The sequence below is a fragment of the Varroa jacobsoni genome, unplaced genomic scaffold (assembly GCF_002532875.2).
Source record: "Varroa jacobsoni isolate VJ856 unplaced genomic scaffold, vjacob_1.0 scaffold_774, whole genome shotgun sequence".
Lineage (NCBI taxonomy): Eukaryota > Metazoa > Arthropoda > Arachnida > Mesostigmata > Varroidae > Varroa > Varroa jacobsoni.
In genome coordinates, this window is record NW_019213676.1 from 127,224 (window position 1) to 150,048 (window position 22,825).

At 40.4% G+C, this 22,825-nt stretch overlaps 1 protein-coding gene across 1 annotated transcript in view; it reads right to left on the reverse strand.

Moving 5' to 3' along the window:
• Positions 1-494: 494 nt before the first annotated feature.
• The window catches only part of LOC111263588 (uncharacterized), a 31,967-nt gene continuing 9,636 nt past the window's right edge, over positions 495-22,825 (reverse strand). Inside the window, exons 3-10 of the mRNA XM_086969689.1 lie at positions 20,979-22,777; positions 18,017-18,225; positions 5,807-5,961; positions 5,366-5,545; positions 4,442-4,629; positions 3,580-3,860; positions 3,038-3,276; positions 495-965 (exon numbers count right to left, since the gene is read on the reverse strand). Of these exons, the coding sequence (XP_086825815.1) occupies positions 914-965; positions 3,038-3,276; positions 3,580-3,860; positions 4,442-4,629; positions 5,366-5,545; positions 5,807-5,961; positions 18,017-18,225; positions 20,979-22,665 (2,991 nt within the window). The 5' untranslated portion in view covers positions 22,666-22,777 and the 3' untranslated portion in view covers positions 495-913. The remainder of the gene's footprint in view (positions 966-3,037; positions 3,277-3,579; positions 3,861-4,441; positions 4,630-5,365; positions 5,546-5,806; positions 5,962-18,016; positions 18,226-20,978; positions 22,778-22,825) is intronic.

Genomic DNA, 22,825 nt, shown 5'->3' on the forward strand with positions numbered 1-22,825 from the left:
CCTGCTTTCTCTCTGAGTTTAAATTTACAGTCAAAAGTTATTATGATAACATGCTTTTACAATATTACTATAGTAACGAAAACAGAATTTTTAGACATTTTCATTTGAGTGCTCGTTATATAGTAAAAAGTATAAACCGCCTCAAATTACGACTTTAAATTAACTAAAATTTTCTATTTTTGTCTAATACAAGAGTTTAAACCTAATTTTAAATTATGCATTTATAAACTAAATAGGGAACAGGAATATAAACGTTACAACAGAATTCATTTGATATGTAAAACGGTTTTCATTCAAATTATTAAGGCAAAATGAGTTGCTTTATTTTAAATTAGACTCTTAATGCGCCGACTAATACATTTATTGGGATTACGCTCTTTCGAAGAAGAGCTTTGGGATAGATGGTACAGATTGGGAAGAATATTTATCATAGCATACCCCACAAAATCGAAGGTTGCGTATATACGAACTAGGATAAAAAAACTGACCATAAATTGCCGTATAATCGACGGAAAATAGAATTATATGTTTTATTGTTAATATATATACGTTTATTATTACACGTAAAGAGACTAGTGCAGCTGGAATAGGTTATTTTCTCATGCTTACGTCGGTTGCTCTTCCTTTTAATTGCTCGCTTTTTATTTGTAATATAATAATTATAACCCACATCTTCTACTTAATCATTACCTTGATCCTCATTCATTCGCTCGTTCGTTTATTTCATTATTTTTTTATCACACGGGTATATACAGGCCCGCTGTTGGCACACAGAGGGCACGATTAGCCATCAGTTTTTAGTGGTCATGTTTTCGCGACACGTTACTCAGCGTATGCGCGAAAGCGAAGCTGAAGTCTCACTGTTAACGATCCGTGGATTCCACTTTCGTTATGCAGCTTTTCGTATCCTTGATCACGCATCATTATGACAATGATAATTATAACGATTTCTCCCCTTTCGTCCCCTATAAACACACGGCCTCGCTTTGTTAGTCCATCAGTCACGTAGTCGCGCACGGATAGCCGTATTACTCAATAGTGACATCTGAATTTTAAATAACATTTACACAGTTTGCGCGTAATTATACCGCCTGGCGTTAAAATTCTATATCTTTCTTTTTCTAGTTTTAAGTATTTTTTTTTTGTCCCATTCATATCAATGTCGTTGAGAAGCAACTTTTCTGGTACTATTGTTGTTTCTACTGTTGTTGCTTTCGCTGTCCTTTGAAGTACTTATCGCTTTATATTTGTATAGTATTTAGGCGTCTTCTCGATTTGACGTTCAAGTTTGCATGAACCTCGACTCCAGTGTTGATAAGAAACACTATCCAAAGTTAGTTCCTGGCTTAGGAGTACATCAACATGTTTTGCAGATATGCTTGCTTTTTAGCGGTCGGCAATCAATGTATAGATACCTTATAATATCATTTTAGTAACGTGTAGTAAACATTTATAAATGTATGTCTTTGTTTACTTTTTACGTATAAGATATACAACTTGAAATGGATGTATGCATTTAATACTGTTTTTTGTTCCGTTTGATTGTGTTATATTTATGTGTGTGTGTGTGTGTTTTTCTTTATACGTAACTGCGATAAAAGTCGTTTGTGTGACACTCATCGCACATTCGTCATGCAAAAGGCATGTTTACGCTAACAAACAAGTGGCGTATTAGCTTTAACAGTCTCATATCACTATGTGTTTCATATATATAAAACAAAAATGAGACTTTACCATTAACATGGTCACCACTACTATGCATATTTATGTATGCATGAGCGTGCAGTAAAAGCAACAATCTATCTATTTGGGGGTAACGGCGGCTCATTTGAATTTCGTTCCGTTACGTTTTGTTACATATTATCGTATAGCCACTAAGATTTCTGCATTGGATAAAAAAACAGCTGTGCAACGTAAAATCAAGGACAAAGGGTAGTCGTTAATGGGTCGTATATTTATAGAATACCGTATCACAAATCACGTCGACTTTTGCACTAAAAGATTGTTTTAGATTAGGCAGCCATTATTAGCGTTTTAGCAACCTATTGATTCGAAGGAGGAAATATCAGAACAAGCATTTCTAGGCTACGGAATGCATAATTTGGAACTTAAGGGAAACTGGGGTCGTAAGACGTTGCATTAACTAAGACGTATTCTACGTCCATGGCCTCGATCAGTGAAAAAAAATGATCGAATGTTACCAAACTTTTACACAACTACAGGTAAAATGAGAACTCGATGTGTGGTAGTACAGACCACTGTGTCAGCTCAAGATGGCGAATTCTGATTTGAATGTGTGGTCAAGTTCACGTGCGTGTCGACATATTCAGTTCCCAAACTAGCTTAGACTGCCAACCTAGACCAGCTTAGATCAAAACGAGCTTATTTTTTCAAACAGAAATAAAGAGACGGGAGGTTACTGATGTGTGCGCGACTGAACCGTTCGAGAAAAGTTAGCGCCTGACAGGCCTTTTGGTCATCACCATCTTTCTTACCTTTTTTCACCATTCACAGGTTCAGCCGCTTCATTTCCCGACCAGACGGGACATGGGAACTAACAGATTCCTTCTTCTTCTACCTTATAATGATGCTTCCCCGTGTTTAAACGGGATGCTAGTCTCGCCTGAGCATTCAGTTACTCTAAACTTCTCTCTGGTAGCCTGATGTAATGCATTTGGCTACTTTTGCCAAATTAATAAGCGTGCCCGTTACGAAACCGGCGATACCAAAGCACATGATAAGCACATTCTTGATGACCATAGCATACCATCGTTTTTTACTCATCTCGTCATCATCGTAAAAGGTAAACAACTCAATTAGCGGTGGAATGATTAAAGCTAACGAGGATGACACAAGCGCTCCGACAAGTGAAATAAATAAGTCCAGCTCCGGAATACTCATGGCTAAGATGAACGTAAAGGTCACAAGAGCTGTACGTAGGCCTAATTCAATGTAAAGTAGCTGGTGCGGAGCGCACCGGGACGCTAGCTGAAAGCGATCCTTTAACCACGGCCAGAAGATTTGCATCGGCACGTACATTTGAAGGGCGTACGAGAGAAAGATCGAGATAGCGAAGATCCCTCGAACCGTCTCACTTAACCACCCGCTGTCGAAGTTCAAAGTGATTGAACCCTGGATCGCCTCACCGTATTTCAGGTAGCCGAAAAACCCAACTGCTGTGTACAGGATGACGACAAGTGACATGCCCGTATTCATGACACCGAAGAGGCCTGCAAAGTCCTGTGGTCTTTCCATCTCGTTCTCCAACGGAAGTACCTGAAAACGAAATTATCTACGGAGTTAGTTTACGAGCATAAAAACGTAACACGAGAAAAGTTCTGTTTCAAAAAGGAATCATAATTTACTGTACCAATGTTACCGATTAGAACATGTATATAAAAGAAAACACAAACAACATTATTATACAATCATAATTCTTAATTTTTTTTGGTTAAAATTAGCCCTAAAGGATAAAAACAAGTATAAAAACAATTTGGCAGCTAAAATGTTGTCACAATAGAAAAGCAGCCTCTTATTATTACAACTATATTTCGATCCAGTAGGTATATTTTTACTCACAATTCCAATGCCTTCAAAGGCATAGATTGCGGTTCCAAAAAAGAGCGGCATTTTTGAAATGTCTTTGTAAGTATCACGTGATAATATATTGGGCAGACCGTCCTTGAAAATTATATAAAAAATCAGAACCATGCCGCCCATTTGAAGCACGTTGGCTACCGTTGAAGCAATCGCAAGAGTCTTGAGACTTCGGATGTAGTTGTACAGGATCATTATCGGTAGTATTATTGCGAGATAAGCATAAATCGGCAAATTTTTCCCTCTATCTAAATGAAGGACACCTGCAAGCGCAAATCGTAGAAAAAAAATGTACATATAATATATAATGGGACAGTGCAGTAATACTCGCTGAATACTTGTCTAAGGATCAGTTTTGTTAGAACAGGTTGAGGAAAAGCGTTTTCTTACAACTGTCTCAGTGTCAATAGTTTACCTGTTATATAATGTCAGATGATAAGTGAAAGATGTTTTCCAGAGCTGGTATTGCTATTAGATTGCTACATCGATTCGAAAAAGCTATCACAGCATAGCGCATGATTCTTATTTCTATTTCCCTTAGATCGCAAACATAGGTAACGAGGCCACTTAGGGTTATACAGCATAAAGAACACCAGAGTATCCCTGCTCACGAAAATTAAACATATTTTTAAAGGGCTAGTTAGGAAAACTCCGATACCCCAAATCCTCATGCGGTTACACAGACTCCGTATTTCATTACGGATTCATGCGGAGTATTGATCAAGTTCTGTTTGGAACGAAATATTAACGTATACTTCTCTATGCCGTTGACTACTAGGAGCTTTCCATTATAAGATTGTTGATGCCAGACATGTTGAAATGTAAGACTGAGGGGAAAACTCACCTTCTGCAACTTTCTGTACACTGGTAGCAACGAATACAAAATACACACAGCAGAAGCCAATTTGTGTTAAAATTAGAAAGCCGTTGATGATTTTTCCCGCTACTCGTGAATAGGGCCGAAGTCTGTACGGTCCGCAGGCGACAGCCTCCTGAGTTACACCAGCAAAGTCTAACGATCGAACTTGTTTTCTGAAATTATAGAGTCGTTATATGCAGTGTGTATTATTACATTAAATAACAGCTAATGTTGCGCCATGGACTACTATTTCATCACTCACATCTAGGTAGCATTACATTTGATGATAGAATACGCGTTAAAAAATGTCTTGTGTATCATAACGAAGTATCTGATTGTCTCGACGAAAGGCCTGAAGATGAAGTGCAAGGAAACGATGAAAACAATACTTTGGCTCTATCTCATTTAATAGCAATGGTGGAATTAACGCCTACTATTATAGTCAGTGTTGAACATGACGACGGATTTCCCTAAGTGATCCTCTTAAAAGCCTTTTTTGCTTTCCCGTGCTTTGCTATCGAATGTGTTCGTTTCTGGGACAAAGACGTACTTCTTTTTGTAAAGGGACTGCACACTGTTCTATAGGAGCACAACAAAGGATCTCTATATAGCAGGTTGCTGCGTTAGAGTTAGATAGAAGCTAGAGCTAACGTCTTGTATGGGAATGACAAAAATAATGAATAATTGCTAGATTGTCACACACATTGTATCTACATGATAATAATAGTAGAGTTAGGGATATATGTGTATATATATATATATATATATATATATATATATATATATATATATATATATTACTACCGATCAGATTTTAATAATTCTTCTTTCTTAATTTGCCTTCATCGATAGTAAATAATGTTGCTTTCGATAATGCTCGAACCGTGTCGAACAAATAAATATACGAACCTTTTTGATAGGATCCTGTTGCACCGCAGTAACATATGCATGCAATGGATGCAGATGATACCGATCAAGATGATTCCGGCGGAGCCGACGAGAAGACCGGCGTTGGTAAGTGCCGAGGGCATAGCTAACACACCTGTGCCAATGTTGCCCTTCAAAAGGTGCATCATTGTTTGACCATTCCTAACGAAAAAATTGGATGAAGCATTGAAATAGAGTACTTAAAGAAATACTGTTTATTTTTTGATCCCGAGCTTAGTCTGTGGGATTTAATTGCATAGAATGTAGCGAAGAAAGATTACAATTATAGATTTGTTAATACTTATACATGCCTCTTTCAAGTAGATAGGAAAGATAGGGCCATTAGCTAATGTAAGCATACAGGAATAGAGCCTCATCGACGTATAGGTTACGACTAAGTATTTTTGTCAGCAGAAAACTTACGTGGTCAAAGAGTGGTATCTTGCTCCATTTCCTCCCATTGAGATGTTATCGGCTACCGATTCGGCGGGAGCACCTGTTTTACCGCTCTCGAGCGAACTGACCGAGTTCGTCCGTAAGAGGGAGTCCATTTCCCGCTTGTCTTTGCCTGTCATCGCCTGAATAAAAAGGAAAATCCAAATCAAAAGAAACAGAGTTCGCAGTCGCTTGATGTCACGAGCTAGTAAACTATATCCTATGCTTAAAATACGGGAACGAGCAACTGTTTCAGGTATTCTATTGCCATAAACTTCTTAATGTCTGGTTACCAAATCTTGTTTGCAAAACTAACAATCGCCAAGTGTTCTTCATTTAATTATATACGACTAACTCAAGTAAGTCTATATAGTCGAATCTGTTTAGTCCGTGTGTGGATAAAGCGCACAGCGTTGTAAGCATCTTTCCCGCCGATATTATTCATGCCGCTTATCTTCATGAATACAAACACTACCTCGATAAGAGCGAAGACCCGAATAACAGGTGGCATAGACCTACCCTGGCTGATACGACATCCGTCACGGATACATGCAGTACGTTTCGACTGCTTCTAATGGGCGCACGTTACAAACGATTTCATGGCGCCAGTAAAACCAGATAAATCTTAGAGGCTGGTCCAGCAGCGAATGCGCATGAGAGGACTAGTTACGTGTGTTCCACTATTTTTTCAACTGTGTCTGCGTTTATTATGGATGTCACCGATGATTTAAACGTGACGACGACGAAAATATATCTATATCGTAAGTGTCAATTTTTTCTCGAAACTCAGGAGGATACATTATTCAATGAAGACATTTCCAATGTCTCTGATGAACAAAAGGCCGCGTCGATTAGGGTTGCCTATTAATTTGTCTCGAAAAATCTATTTGCTAGACAAGTAAGAGAGTAAACAAAACTGTCCTTGCTCCAAAAACTCCAAAGGTTAGGATTTCTATCAGAATTATTTTTTGTGCAGCCTAATGAGTTCCGTCGTTTATGGTGGACCTCAGTTTTTAGCAGAGAGATTTGTAAAGCAGAAATCACGGCCAGAAGAAAACCATATTGAACACGATTAAAAAAGATTGAACGGGCTTTCTTGACTCTGCCGAATGGTTCTCTCTAAATAGGAACTCCACCAGCTGCTGTTTAATATAGGACTGTTAGCGTCATGTATGAGTTTCCTAAACTATAAATAATATTTACATATAAATATTAATATTATTTAAAAAAAAATCTCTAAAATAAATACATAGAAAGATGCGTTACGATGGCTTGATCCGAGGCACGAAAGTGTCCCGTTGACTATATTAATTAGCCAGTGGCTGGCCTTAGACAAGTTAGTATCGCGTACGCTAATGAACATGTGAGTTGTCAAATTGTGCTGCGGATCGTTCTATAATGAACCGTACGTGTTAGGACGGGGCACGTAGAGCCAGTCACCGAAGGGTAGAGGATGATTTGCTCCCGGGGGGGTATCTTGTAAGGCCCATTAAATCCAAAGATTTCAATAACGAAATTTGTATAATAATGCGGACTGCATTGAAAAGCTTCTCATTTTGTCACTGCTATTAACATCCATATTACTATATCTGCTATAGACAGAACGCGTATTTCACGCACATATACAACGTTTTTATGTGAACAATCCTTTTATAGACAAATTCTATTGGTCGAATGGCACAATAATGCGGTCGACCCGGGCAACAGAGATTTCGCTATCTTGGCGTGCTCAATTTCTACAAACAAGCCCAATGATATACAGCGCGTTTCTATTGGCAAATGTATTTGAACGACTCGTATTCACGCATCGTTTGTGTCGACTGCTATACACCGGCCTGTCGCAACTTCTCGCTGATAGAAATCCGATGCCTCTTTGCCGTAGTAGATAGGTACAAAAGCACAGATCGTCACGCGTACACATCACGAACATTGAGCTATATCAGGGACGCATTAGGTTCAAAGTTCAATAATCGTTTGTGATGCTTGCAGTAGTTGTCGATATGAGCTCTGTATGGGGTAAATTCTCGCAAGGGGCGCTGAGGAATTCTTTATCCATGAATACCTCGTGGTCTATGAAATTGAATCAATGTCCCTGCGCGTCACTAAATAGGGGGCACTAAGGAGGTTAGCAATGTACAAGGAAAATTTCCAGGAGATATAAAAAATCAACCTGCGCTTGTTCCTTTGAGTCCTTGAGTAAATTTTAGGTTCAGATATATCTCTAGCGCTAGATCAGCATTGTTTTTAGATATAAGCTTGTTTTGTTTTGCTGTATTATAAACCATTAAATGAGGCCAGTGCGCTGCTTAGAGTCCTGCTAAAAACACATAAATATTACAAAAAAAGACCTGGTATGAACGCAGTTTTTTTTTACTATAAGTACTGAATACAATGGAAAGCCCCCACTTATAGACAGGAGAGCTTTGAATTCAGTGCATAAAACTTATTAAATGAGATTCGGCGATCCTAGTTTAACGCACAACCTCTACACCAAACTGGCGTAACTGAAGCAAATATCATTGGGCTTAGAACCTCACTTTAAGAACAAAAAATTAAATTGTCGGAAAAGTATTGATTGGTTATGAGCTAAAATTGGTGTCGATATTTTTTATACTTTAAAATAATATTACTAACGCAAATATGGACCATTCTGATCGCTGACCCTTTGCAGTTTCCTTGGTAACACCATAACTTTATCATTATCGAATCTTCATCAAGGCGACTGAAGTGATTCGGACCACAGGCAGTACACCAACAGACGATATATGGCTTCTAGTGAAGTCGGTCGAATAAATAGCTTCACTCAACACGACAAACAAATAGTGCCACGCGGCGTATCATCACCACCACTACTATACACATAACTAAGCATGCACAGGCAGATGTACGTAATATAATAGGTGATCGGTTTTTCAGCCAAAATGAAAGCAAATGTTTCCTTTTATATTTTAAATTAACACTAGAAAACTATATATGTACCATTTTAAACGATAAACTTCAGCTATTTCCTAGTAACGCCACTGTTTCATCACTGTAGGATTATTATAGTGTCAGGGCCAGGAATTGTAGCCAGTGATTGTTGTACCGTTCCATTGAAATTAAATCAATATCATTAAGGATACGCTGCGGAGACCGAAACAGAGCATTGTCTCATGGTGTACGATCGGCTATACGGCAGATATGTTAAAATTTCCATCGAAGCTCTTTCAATTTATGCCTTTTTTTTAGCTAAATATGTGTGCAGTTTGGTATGGTGGAAGCTAACGCCTTTTATGTTCATTAGATCCCATTGTTTCCTTCTCTATAGTTTGTAGTAATCTTGTTAGCTTTTGAATCAGTCATCCTTCTAGGGGGTAGCTTCCTGGTAATTTTCGATCCCACCGAACAGGTACTGGGGAACTGGACCTTATTTGTCATCCGTTTGATCCTTGTCACAGATTGTGAGGCAAGTTTTTTAGTTTGTTTTTTTTTGCACGTAATTGTTGTATGTGATCTGCTTTTCGTCGCTCATGATCAGTTACGTTAGAAATTCTTCGATTTGGGAATTTCGTAGACGGAAATAATAACGCGAATAGTTTAAAACTGTTAGGCGGTGACTCTTTAGTTTTTTGGCGATGTCATCAGTACTCACATATCAGTCTTTCGCAACCAATTTATCGATCTTTTCCATAATTGCTAGCCCAATACGAGAAGCATTTTCATATAAAAATTTCAAAAGTGTCTTGGACAGTTGTTTTTAGCGACGTATCCTGATAATAAAAAACACAGATTTTTTGTCGGTTTGAGTAGCATTTATGCCTTAAACGTAGTAAAATTAATCAAATCATTGCAGGAGTTTTATTTTATGTCTGAATAAAGACATTTCAACATCAGCATATCTACTACTGTCAGATTTCAGCCTTGAAATGACACCAATGCTGACCCGATATAACTCCGATTTCGTGATACGATCAATATTTTTTTGATAACCCAATACATACATGGTATCACTCCGCCGAGGCGAATTTTAAGCGATAGATGTCCACACAACAAGGGGTATGCAACCTGTACCTAACTTTCCATTTTAAAAGGTCTTAACCTTCTGTGAATAAGACACGTCTAGTGAACTTCTGGGAAACACGATAGCAAACAAGTGAATAAAAAAATACCTTCATAAACTTATTTCCGATCCTAATAAGCTAAGGCCTTATTTCAACTTTATAAATACATATGGCCTGCATAACGCAGTACTCTCTTGCTAGTAGTAAATCCTTATGTAAGCAACCAGTTACATTCTCTTATACTAACCAAGAAATGGTTTCGACTGTTAAGCACTGATTTGTTAGCCGATATCCTTCCACCTCCCATATAGCTATTTATGCTTGGTGTGGCCATCTTGCCATTAGCGGCGGCTCTAATTAGGGAGTCCCTTTCTTTGTAGATCATCGCGCGGGTAGCTGCTTCGTTTATATATTTACTAGCCCGCTTGTATGAAGCGTGTCCATAAACACAAAAGAGATCACACTACAACAAAGCAACACTAACTCACTGCTTTATTCGTCACTATCATAAGCACAGCAACAGGGTGTAGTTTCAAGCTCGTTATGTAGACGCTCCTACTGTGGTCACTACAATCATGCGTTGAAAGGCACTGTTATTATTTAACTCTCACGATGGAACGTCAGACTTCCTGCAGAAAAAGCCGAGGGATCCTGCGAGCCTCGGAGAGCTGTAAAAAAAACTGTGCACTCTAGTGCAAGATTCGTTTTCACTACAGCAGATTCGTGCCTCGTAAACTTTGTTTGGTTTAGTTCAAATGGAATTCGCGGACTGATCTAATAAGCGTATATAAATAAATATATGTAAGCTATTTGACGATCAGAATATAAAAAGCTGGAGTTTGACTAGTTTAATATCACTCGCGCAACAGCCCCTCTCCTTCTAATCGACGGAGGAGGATAAGGAAAGTACGTTCGCGCAGTCAATGACATTCGATGAGATCGCTTCTCAAAACGGCCACCGATTTGTTTCCATCGACGTTAAACCGAGGCGTTGACGCAGCGAAGCCGAAGTGCGTTAAATGCGGGAACAACAATAACTAACTCCGTGCGCGGTGGACCAGTCCTACCCCGTGTCGCAGTCGCTTGATGACACGAAGGGAGAGTGTCTATCGATAGCGGGTGGGAGGGGGGGGTGTAGTTACCGATGTCGTCGCTTTCCAGCAGCGCCGTTCACGCGCCGTCGTCATCGTCGCCATCACCGCAATTTTGCATTGCTTTTTCTTTGGAGCTCGAGGGGGAAAGGGAGGTAGGGATGTTTGAAGACTACTGGAACATGTTGGCAGGACACACTCGGCGTGTGTGTAGATCTATTTGTGTATGTGTGTCTGTAAACCGAGGTCGCCAGTGGAAGATTTTTTCGCCCCGCACGTGCGAGCGATCTCTTAGCAAAATCGCGGTGCGACTCTGCAATTGGACGCCTTTCCGCGATACGTTAGCTCAGCTGAACGGGTGACGTCAGCGCCAGTATTAGCAACAGCAGCGGAAACACTAAGTGTAGCTCATATAAAATAACCAAACAGATGCCGCTGGCACTGCGGCCGACGCTGCTCACTTGTTGACCCTGTATACGTCTCCGTACCGAGGTGCTATATAGGCCGAAAACGCTGAGGACTGCTAAGTGATGTCATCTTGCAGTCGGTCGCCCAATACACTCAACCCCGTGCTACTCAATTCTTCAGTACCAGGAGACAGTAACAAAGAAAAATCCAATCGCCAGTTGCTACAGCTCTCCTTTACGGTCATACCTATTGCACCTTCTTGTCATGACGAAGTTTTTGTTTCAGCTATTACACCAGCATCATTCCATTAAAGCACCTCAACATAGAAGATCCCTTAGTCTTTTCTCTCTCTTCAACCCGTTTCGTAGCATTGCCCCCGACAAAACCCCTCTTTTAGAAGTTCTGTAATCGGCATCTGCGCTAAATTCGTCCCGGAAACACGCAAGTGATACACGAGAATCTCGGCTTTCACAGCCAACACAGACAGACGCACAGGCGGGACGCGCGACAGGTACACAATTAGGGAGCGACATAGGCAGACGTCACTCCTATCTATCACCTACGCTTTATCCGTCACGGTAGCAGCAGGAAGAATGAGTAATCGTCAGTGCGAGACCGTCTTGTACTTTGCTATGTGTGTATGCATATGTTGACACAATACGAATGGAAATTTATTGATGGTTTGGCCGGCTAAGCCTCGGAATGCAAGCGACGGGGGGGGGTCGCTTTTGTAGGTCCCGCCAGCCACACAAGCTGTATGAATGAAGAGAGTTTGGCCGCTCTAGCTTGGATCAAAATTCTCGAAAATCCGTTCCGCCACCTACAGATACGTGTGCCATCTGTCAGGGACAGATTGTGCAGAAAAAAAACAGTAGCAATAAAAAGAAATGACTGACATTGTAAAAATGGTTTCTGTTATATCGCAGTAGACCCTCAAAGTCGGTAAAAATGACTGGCGACAAAAAACTAATAGCCTATGATTGTAACGCTGCCCGACCAATTGGCCGTTTGAGCCACCCTCAATTAGGGCTATAAAAAGAACTCTTGCAGTGCAGATTTTCGGTAGAGTGCTTCAAAGGTCAGATAAAATCTCTTCGAGAATAATAATAGTAATGCGAAGAAATCTGCTCGGTGTCACTCACTGCCGAGTTCTGCAACCACAAATCGTTCTTAATTCATAGGCGACGAGAAAATATTCACCGGAAACTAAAAAAACAGGTGTCCGCGTGTTAAATGTTGTATCCAGTGGTGAGACACTGTGCCGCCATACCTCTTGCAGACGGGTGTATCTATGCGTGTAAGTCATGGCGTAACAACGTCGGTTTATTCAGTGATACTATTACAAAGGGCCTTAAAAACAGAAATGGTTTTTAAAGTGAATAGCTTATTCTCCGAACTGAACCCGTGATTAAAACGATAACAATTGCGTTAAATAAACAGGCCCGTTAAAGATGTCCTCGTCGGCAAATGCAACAAAAAAACTACTCCAATAAACCATCGATATCAAAGTTTGTTCCAACATATCTCTTCTGACCTGTGCCATTCCTTCTCTATTCTTTTTTTCGCTACACGAAGAGATTGTTCAGAATACGAGTTAGACGGCGTTCACAACTTCGGTTTCTGCCGCGGTAAACGCACAAATTTCGGTCAGACAAAAAGCTTTTAAATGAATATGTATACCATGAGCATGTACAACGACACTCATACGGAATGTGCACATAACACACACCTAACAAACGCACATATGTAAAACATGCACTCCATTTTACGTCAAATATATTCATCTCGATATTTCGCCATAACGAACGACTGTTACATTAATTATTAAGACTATATACCGATCTCGCGAAAAAAAACCCGTGTTAGCAGCCCAAGTAAGTAAAAGAATCATCTGCAGAGGGAAGTCTCTGTGATCTGTACATAGTAACGCCAGTTTGCTACTAGTGTTTGTCGTAAGGAACAGACGGAAGTTATCGCTTCATCTGACCACGAATCGCCTGACGTCAGACGGTTCGTGGTCGTTTTTTCGAATATTCAGGTTTGATTTTGGCTGCACGACTTCGTCGGACAGTCGAGTAAGCATTGGTAAAACTCCATCGCTACTAGTGTATTAGGGAAAAATGTTCTTTGTCAGCATTAGCTGGTGTTAAGAATTAATAGGAATATATTAAGCTAACATACGGCTCATATTTACGCTTATGCTGCTTAAGTTTACAAATCGCAGGGTGGGGGGCAAGCCCTGAGCTTCTCTCTGTTGGCCTTCGGTTTGTTAAACCTTTACAAGGGTGACATGCTCTAATTGCTGGTAAGTACACGTTGTACTTCGATTCGAGGGCAAAGCATCACCCACACAAGCCAGTAGCATGATCCAGGTAGTAGTAAGCTAATAAAGTTACGACATTATGCGGATATGCCTAAAACTTCGCAATCACCCCTTATTCTATGAAAAACTCATTATTCCTAAGCATTCTTACTTTTAGAACTACGAGGCATAGTGGCCTTCAGATCCCATTTTTATTGCTATTCAACGCCATTAATACGTACGATAGGCTACTTTTTTTGCAGTGTGACGCTTCGGGCGACATCGAAATACGCGATACCTGTAAGCAAAATAAACTCTATTCTTCCGGGATTTTTCTGGTTGTGCATAAATCTGTATCTTTTTTTTAGCGTTAATTTATTTTGTTCTTAGCTGAACACCAACATACGACCACATCGTCATACTTAAGAAACAAGAGAAACTGTTTGAATTTTATTAAATAATAAGAATTCTTCAAAGGCGTATGAAGTAGAAGACGAAATGAAAGACCTGCTTGGGCCTCAAGAGTTATTCTCACCTCACAATTCGCTTTATCTATGTTTTCCCTTTTGCTGCATCCGCCGCAACTATACGCCGGTCGGAAAAATTATTATCGGTGGAGAAACATTTTGAAATTTGGGACACTCTGAAGGTGCCAGTGATCTTTCCTCCTATGTAGTTGCTATATAGCGATCCTTAGGCTGTTTCGTTGCTTTTTGACCTATTATAGGACAGTTTACAAATAGTATTCAAGGAAATACCGAAGAAGATGTCACTCATGCGACAACTACGTTTCCAACATCTTGATTATTATGTTTCTGGCTTACTAATTGTTACATTAGAAGTACACATGTTTTGAATTTCTGTGGAGATTTCGCTTGTCTCCATCATTTACCAAGAGCATCTACGTGAATCAACAAGTCTCAAAGGCAAAGAAAATTAAGGGTACGGCCATCGATTGATTAGGAAGCACTTAAGGGGATAAGTAGGATTCCCACGTGACTAAAGCTGAACGGGTCACTGTAGATTGACTATTCATTGGCGCACAAAAACAATCCTACCTAAGGTTAAACATTTTTACCGAAGAAAAATCTTGAAGGGTACAAGTGCTATCACAAGAATGATAACGACTTGACTGAATATATATATATATAATATATACATCAGCTCGCTTAAAGCATTCATGGCACCCGAAAATTTATCGTGGTAATTCGTCGAAACGCATAGTTATACGCTAGGTCTGTTGGTTTTGAGACTAGATGGTATAATCAAGAAGAAAATCAGGTTTGACAATGTCATTCCTTTTCTGGTACACTATTCTACATAAGGTAGAATAGTAGTAGATTTCGCAGTAGTAGAACGCAGTCTGTCATTGACGACAGAATCAATAACGGTTCAGACTCATTTTCGGAAATCTCAGCACGTTTTTAAGGTCGGCATTTGTTTATCGTTATCGTTAATTTTTTTTTTTATTAGAAATGCTCGCAGCTAGTTAATGGTCGAGATCTTGGTCCTCGTTACTAATCCGAATTGATTTCCTAGATGATCTAATCTACTCGGATAACAGCTACCCATTGGAGTTCTCTGAATAATCAACGTAACACTTCCACCAGTTGGCGTTAGCTGCATCGAGCGTGTTCACCCATAGGCGGTGGAACTTTTGATATTTCAATTGCCACCAAAAAAGAAGAAGTAACGTAAGTTATCGCAACTGTACAGGATATCAGCTTCACGTTTTTTCATTTAAGCTTATTGAAGAAAACTTCAGTTAACTGATTAGCTGAACAACCAAATCTTAATGAAAAGAAGAAAAGAAGAAAAGACAGTACAACTGACGTGGAATGGGTTATTGTTAATGCGGCGTATCCATATTACTCGAAACGGATTTAAACAAGCAGTAGACCTTTTCTTAAGGAGGACAGTTGAACTGATGCACAGAACGCTGAAAGATGTTGAACTCCGACAAGAGGAGATACGAGACGGATAGTTTTAGTTGTATAGTAGCAACAAAGAGGTCGACGGTCAAAAAGATTATTGAAGATTTTTTTAATAAAGAAGCGTTAGAAGATACTATTCCCAGTGGGATAGTTGCGCTTGGTGTAGCTGGTCACCCACGCGATGATGTAGCTCAGTAAAGTATTGACCCGTTCGTGACCGGCGTTTCCCAGTCAGCTGCCCGTTCCGGCCTGCCAACGTATCGATTTGATAATCCGAGTGTAACAATTAGAGCGGTCTACCAATAGAAAATGACGAGAAGCCACGATTAGCGGTCGGTAAAGATGAAGCAGTGGATTGGAAGGATTTCGTTACCTGCTTATCAGTTACCGGTGTTGGGGAGATGAAATTAACATGAGACGATTGCCCTGACACGTGATGCGTTTCGAACTTCTCGCAACGAGTAAACTCCCCTATTCCCTTCGATTTTGCGTCAAGGGCACCGTTTAAACACGTTACAGATAACTTTGCCCAGTGTGCCATTGCTTTGTTCGATGTACTTTTCTATTACATGTGAAAATAAACTTTTATAATAGTTTATTAATTTATACAGCTGTTCATATTTGCTGTTCTAGAGGAAATCAAGTTGACTATCATATATTGCCGCCAATGAGCACAATCAAACACTGAGCTAAAGCCGTCGCAGAGGAAGAACGATCGTCTTTGCTGGTAAACTAATAGTCGGGTGTTGGTTTAAGGCATAGATTTTGAATGGGTGATGCGTCGTCACGTGATCGCGAGTGGTTCGGGTAGCCGGAAGGGTCGGCCTCATGACGAGTGTAACCAGCACGCATCTATTCTAACGAGACTGGATGTACGGACACGTCTACTGTTCATATATAATCGAAATACTGGGTCGCCGATGAAGTATAAACCGTTTTGCTAGTTTAAAATCACATATCTCAGGTATTATGGATTTCAAGTCATTTCAAGGAAAAGGTCCACCAACAAATGATAGTGTTAGATTTCCTTTATTTAGACTTGAACTAGATCCCCTTGAAGGTGAGTGAGGATTCGCTGTATTACGATAAAAACACAAATCCTGCCTAGCCCTATCTGTAGACTGTGCTCTTCATGGACTACAGTAAGAAGGGGCTCGTTGTTTAAGGCCACAAAAACTGACAAAAAAAATTAGTCGTATCACCGAAACTCTCCAGAAACACAAGGCGAAATCGAACCATTTCTAAGGCGATCAGTCGTGGGTGATGAAACGTGCGAATAGCAAAAAAAACTAAAAAATATGCCTTACAATCTGTTTCAAGTCTAGGGTGTCGCCGAAGAATGTAATGTTAAGTGTTTGACGGGATGGGAAAGGAATCAAGCTGCCGCCTGGCGAAACAATTAATTCTGCCCTATTTTAACAACCAATAAGATTAGAATAAGCCATTGGAAAAATCGACCGGAGCTAGTGAACAGAGAAAGCATCGTCTGTAACGTACATTCTTATAGCCCGGACTTTGTACCAGGTTCCTGCAGAACGTCCTAAATGGTGCAAGCTCATTTGAAATGAAGGGATGCCAAAATCACTGTGGCCAAAAACCACAGAAGTATAGCAGACAGTCACAGAACGCCATGGCGCATATCAAGTTTGGCAATATTACTTGAAAATATGAAAAAAATGCTTTAGTTCTGGCTTAAAACCGGTCAGTATTTTTTCAACGACCCAATGGAACAAGCTCGAGTACTTTTTGCAATAAGCTATTGATTTAAAGACATACGCCTGCACGCATACTTTAGTAGCCCAATTCTACCCGCATCGAATCGCATCAGGAAAAGTTACACGCTGTCAAAAAGGGTTCGTAAGTGATGGTAAGGCCACTTTGTATTTGGGGAAAGCACTTGCCAACCTCAACCGAACCTCTGTCCTCGAAGAAATAACTAATCTATAATTGAGTTTCACTAACAGATTTACAATAAGACCTAGTTCGTCACGATTTGTTAAGTAACGGTCAATGGGTACGTTCTGTTTCAGCTAAATAGATACCGCTAATGTTGAATGATCAACATGTGCTAACATGCTGCTAGATTTAATTTTTTTATTTTTACTTTTGGAACATACATTCATACGCATCTCTTTCTAATCCTACAAAGTATATTCAGAGGGAATCTTTCGATCTCTACTACATTCGATGCTTATAAGAAGAGGGAATTTAGATTTAGAACAATTCGTCAACGTACCTTGTTTTGTAGCTAGCTATCGTCACAAAATACAAATGCCATATTTAGATTGTACGACGGCGGCGGCACTGTGTTATCATTTTTTTTTTTATAGTGATCTCGTTCGAAATTGAATCGTTAAGGTCAATTCGAGCATTTAGTTACTTATCAAATTATCGACACGTTATATTTAAGCACCTCGACTTACTTGTAAGGCTCTGCGGATGTCAAGGGAGTCGTTATTGACATTAAACGACAACTGCGATTCGCTCGCTGCTCTCTCCTCTAAAGAAATCCTTTCAGATATTCTGCAAACCTTCTTTTCATCGAGTTCATGTTCTAATACAGAACTCATCGTTTCGGTTGTCTGATTGCAATTCACGATCACAAATGCACCACTCTCGCACGCAGTGAAGAATTAGTTAAATACAAACTAACTAAGACACAGCCCTTAGCTACGCTGAGTGATCAGCTTAAGCGGTGACACTTCGTTCGGTCAGCTCGGCAAATGCCTAGCCCGAAAGTAAGTGGAACAGCCGGCACAGGACTTGCAATACGTTATGTATCCAATTATAAGACCTTTGTTCAGGCTTCCTTAAGGATCCCTGAATTGGTTCCAGCAGCAATATTACCACGAACAACGAATGTCAGCAGTGGAAAGCTTAGCATTCGCCCTCAGGGGTATCCTGAGCGGTACCAAACAGCTTTTCTCTACGAAACTGTGTTGCCGCATCAGATTATATTAATGAAAGCTGCGTAATTGAGGCCATTCGATCCGAGCGACGCTGTTTTATGTTAAACAGTGTCGACAAGAATCTCAAAGTATAGTAGGATCTATGTATGGTATTAGTGGGTCCTATAATCAGTTAGTCCTGTACACTGAACTGGAGGCAGTCTAGCAAACTGCGGATAGATTTGAAGCAGGCGATGTCAAACAAAGCGCGCAAAACCGATCCACGTAGGTCAACTAGGCAAATTCAGGCCGTACGAGGAGAACTTGGCACGCCTACAAAGCCTTTGAGAAAGGATGTTAAGAGGTGGATATCTAATACTGATCTGGCATGAACTAGTTGTTACAACAAGATCCAGGAAAGGTGCAGCAAAAATTGGCTAAGGCATCACTACTACAGACGGATAGTGTAACAGGACTATGCTATCAGGAAATGTCGTAGTTTTGTAGCGGATAATTCCAGGCCTGTCCTAGGCAAGGTTCGGCCATCCAGGCAAATAGGCTGATTAGCAAGGAACAGCGTTCGCGATAAGTGGTGACTGGTTTTCATATAATAAAATTGACTCACCGATGACTGGTAGACATATGCAGAAAGCTGGAAATTGCCTTTAATGACATCGCAATCTATTGGTTCAGTTATACATTAGTCCTAGCAAGCCAAGTCTTTGAGTAATATAGTATATATGCAGGAAGCGGCCGACGTAAACTCCAATGGCCAGTATTTTTCGAGGCAGTCATTTTTTGTTTGATATATGTCTTGCACTCTCTTATAGACTCATTGTAGGTTAAACCTTGTGCACAACGCGACCTGGTCTAGCGTAATCATTTATGGATGGATGGGCATTACGGCGTTTAGGTTATAAACAGGTGTCGCACTGAGGTTACGTTCCGAATGAGCTGTTCTATCTAGTGTACGTAAGCAGTTGTTCTATAGGGAATTCGCTTGCCATTAAAATCTCCGGAATAGCTCCATCGAGCGATAAAGGCGGCTTAATAAACACGTAGTCCCAGTGTAAAAGTCTAGCAATATGAATTATTGTGAATAGAAAACAGCAGGAACTTTCCGCCGCAGCTGATATTCAACAGACATTTTGCAATCACGCATTGTTTCTAACAGCGTGATAGTGCGTTCACGAGACCTGTCGACAGCATAAACAAATCTGTGTATAAAGTTGGTAAATTTTTAATCGAACTGATTAGTAAGTGGTTTGAGAAGCTGTGGATTTTCAAATACTTCGGAACATGTATTTGCTGGACGTATCGCTCATGGTGCAAATTCAAAATAAGCGAAGGTTCCAGCGATTACCGATCTTCGAGCTTCCGGATTAAAAATCATCATAGTCTCGCCACATTTGCAAATCTGCTTTCCCGAACGATCGTCGCTTTCTTGTTAAACTAACACCTGTAGAAAAGACTACACGAGCTGTTGCGCTTAATGGACACGGTATAGAACTAGATACAACCGCAGCTAGCATCTTCGTATGACGAACGCTAATCCTCCCCGAGTGGAACGAATAGCGACCAAACCCATTTCATCTAGCCTGACGTATTATCGCCGAACGGAGAAAGCCTACATCATCAGTCACGTTACCGGCAGGAAGCTTGTGAGAAAAGTATGTCTATATGTACGAGTTTACCAAGCTCCAATAGGACACAACAAAGAGGGCGACGTCCTTCTGTTATAAGCGATGGATTACAATGAAGACAAGATAATTAAGTAACAAGCATAAAAATATTATACATAGCAAACCATTGGACTAATTATATATCCACAGAAATCGTCGATGGACTGCTGTCTGACCTAGATGTACCACACGACGGTGATTAGTTTCCCTACAAGCTATCGAATGCCCTCACAAAAATAAGTCATAACAAAGCTTATATTTGAATCATAAGTTGTGGTATAAACTATACCCTTTTCTTATGATCAGCTTAGCTAGAAGTTCTTGTCATCTTTCTCGCAGCACTTGTTAATCCTCTTGCTGTCCCTATACCATCGGAAAGCCCTTTCTAAAGCTTTTCTAAAGGATTTGTCCGTTGTTCGCTGGTTGGCTTTTCAGTCGATTTGTTACCTAACTAAGGTCTTTTCATCTACAATAAGATACGGGAATTAGAAAATATATCACAGTCACTACAAAGCTCGAACACCCGAAAACGATACGTAGTTCGATAACAACGTGCTTGTGAGGCAAATAATAAGTTTTTTTTAAACGTATAAGGTTAATAACAAATTGAGAAAGATACGCAATAAATACAATAAAAGGACAGGAACTATCCCGGCAACGGAATAACCATCACAATCAGTTTTAATGGCTGTTTAGAAAAGCAAAGGAAAACACCGTTCGTTAAATAATAGGAAAATAAGATAGCAAAATTTAATGTCAAACATATCTGCGGCGAACGTATTACGTGCTTAGCAGCGGGCTAAAGCAAGTTCAACTGAATCTCCATGCTCGGACACAATTGACCGAACAAAACTCTTTATCACTGGCTCGGAATGGAGTTGTATAGAACTCTTTGCGGCAGTGATCACATGGCGTCATCGTTTCGGCCGACTTTTGCGACAGGTCCCTTTCCTTAATTTCGTGGTCCATGTTGTTAGTTGACTTCGCGGTGTCATCAGCGTTTTTTAACATCTTAATCATTCTAATGGCTTTTGGGATTTTATCAGGAATCTTAGCTCGGTAGTCCTTTAATACAGGATTTTGTTGGCATAATGGTATCAACAAGTCGCGTACCTTGTCACTCGATGCGACTGTGTATGGAGTCTGTCCATCATTATTTGCCACGGTTGGATTTGCCCCTAAAGCCAGCATTCTTTCCAGAATGGCTAATCTGTCTCTTCGACAACAAAAATGGATTACCGTATTTCCATGATCGTCCAGCGAGGAATTGAATGCTTGTGCCAAGCAATCCTTATCGGCTTTAGCTTCAATCTTCTCAAATGCTTCGATATCATCATTTCGACATATTGTAAAAATTTCCTTGACGAGTTCTTTTGGAGGCGGTGCTGTCGTTCTCGACCTTTCTCGTTTTGATTTGTTGCCGATAAACTCGTTGAGTTCATTGTCTGTGTCACCATCTTTGACGCTGCTCGATGCATTTTTCGAATTATAACGCTTACTTTTATTCCTAACGTCGTGTTTGTCCTTTTCAACGAGGACGTTTTTCGTTTCGTAATAGTTAGATGGATCTGTGACCACTTTGACGGTCGTCAAAACAGTATAAATTCTATCTAGTTCTTTGAGTGTTGGTCTCCGTGTCACCATGGGAATCGTCCTTAGTCTAATGTCATCACTGCGGAAAACCGGATCATTTCCGCCAAAGAGAATAGACCTGTTAAAACCAAGCGCTCGAAATAATATCACCGAACATTGGTTAAGTTCCGGCCATGATTTGAGGACTGCATAAGATTTTTCCAAGAGAGTTTTTTCATTGTACCTCCTTAGGCTTGCTCCAGCTGACTTTGCAGCGCGAGCCTTGTTGTCAAAATTACTCTCAGCACCGCCCTGTTTTCGTCTTACGGTGTACTGGTGGAATGTCTTATGGCGGATAATCTTTCCATTACGATAGATCGCAGCAGCAAAGTGACCCCCGCTTATAACGATTAAGCCCAGCCAAATATCGTTAAGGGCACCAACCCGAGCAAGTAGCTCGGTAGAGGTCAGCGTTTCTTTTTCGGCCCTTAGCAAAATTCGGCTGATCTCGATGATGTTCCCTTGCGAGTTCATAAAGAGAAGTTTCGCTGTATCAAACACAACCTCGACCTTACTCTTCTCCACTTCATCGTCAGAACTGTTATCCGACACGGAGATACTTTCACAGTCGCCACCGAGTTGTTCAAATTCTGCTTCGGAAAAAGTTGGAGCCTGTTTCAGTCTTGCTTTGACGTTTAAACGATGCCAATCGCTTCGGAAGTGTTCTACCTGCTCAGTTCGTGTTTCGAACTTTTGGCCACAAGTTACGCAGCTCTTCTCTTTAACTATCTCGAGCGGTTCAAGGCTTGGAATTGACGGCGGAGCTTCCTCTTCGGGTTCAAGTGTTTGATAAACAGGTTCTAATTTGGATAGATACTTTTGAAATTTTTCTGGGTCATTAAGGGAAAATTGGGTTACAGTACTGGTCATTGTCGCTGCGTTGACAATTTCAGATGAATATATTGGACGAGGGTCCTTTGAGGCCGAGCTGCTCTTCAGGGTCCTGGATAACGTCACCTTGAAGGTATGGATGGCTTCAGATCTGAAAGAATTCCACATATTGAGGGTAGGAGGGGAGAACATGCTTCCT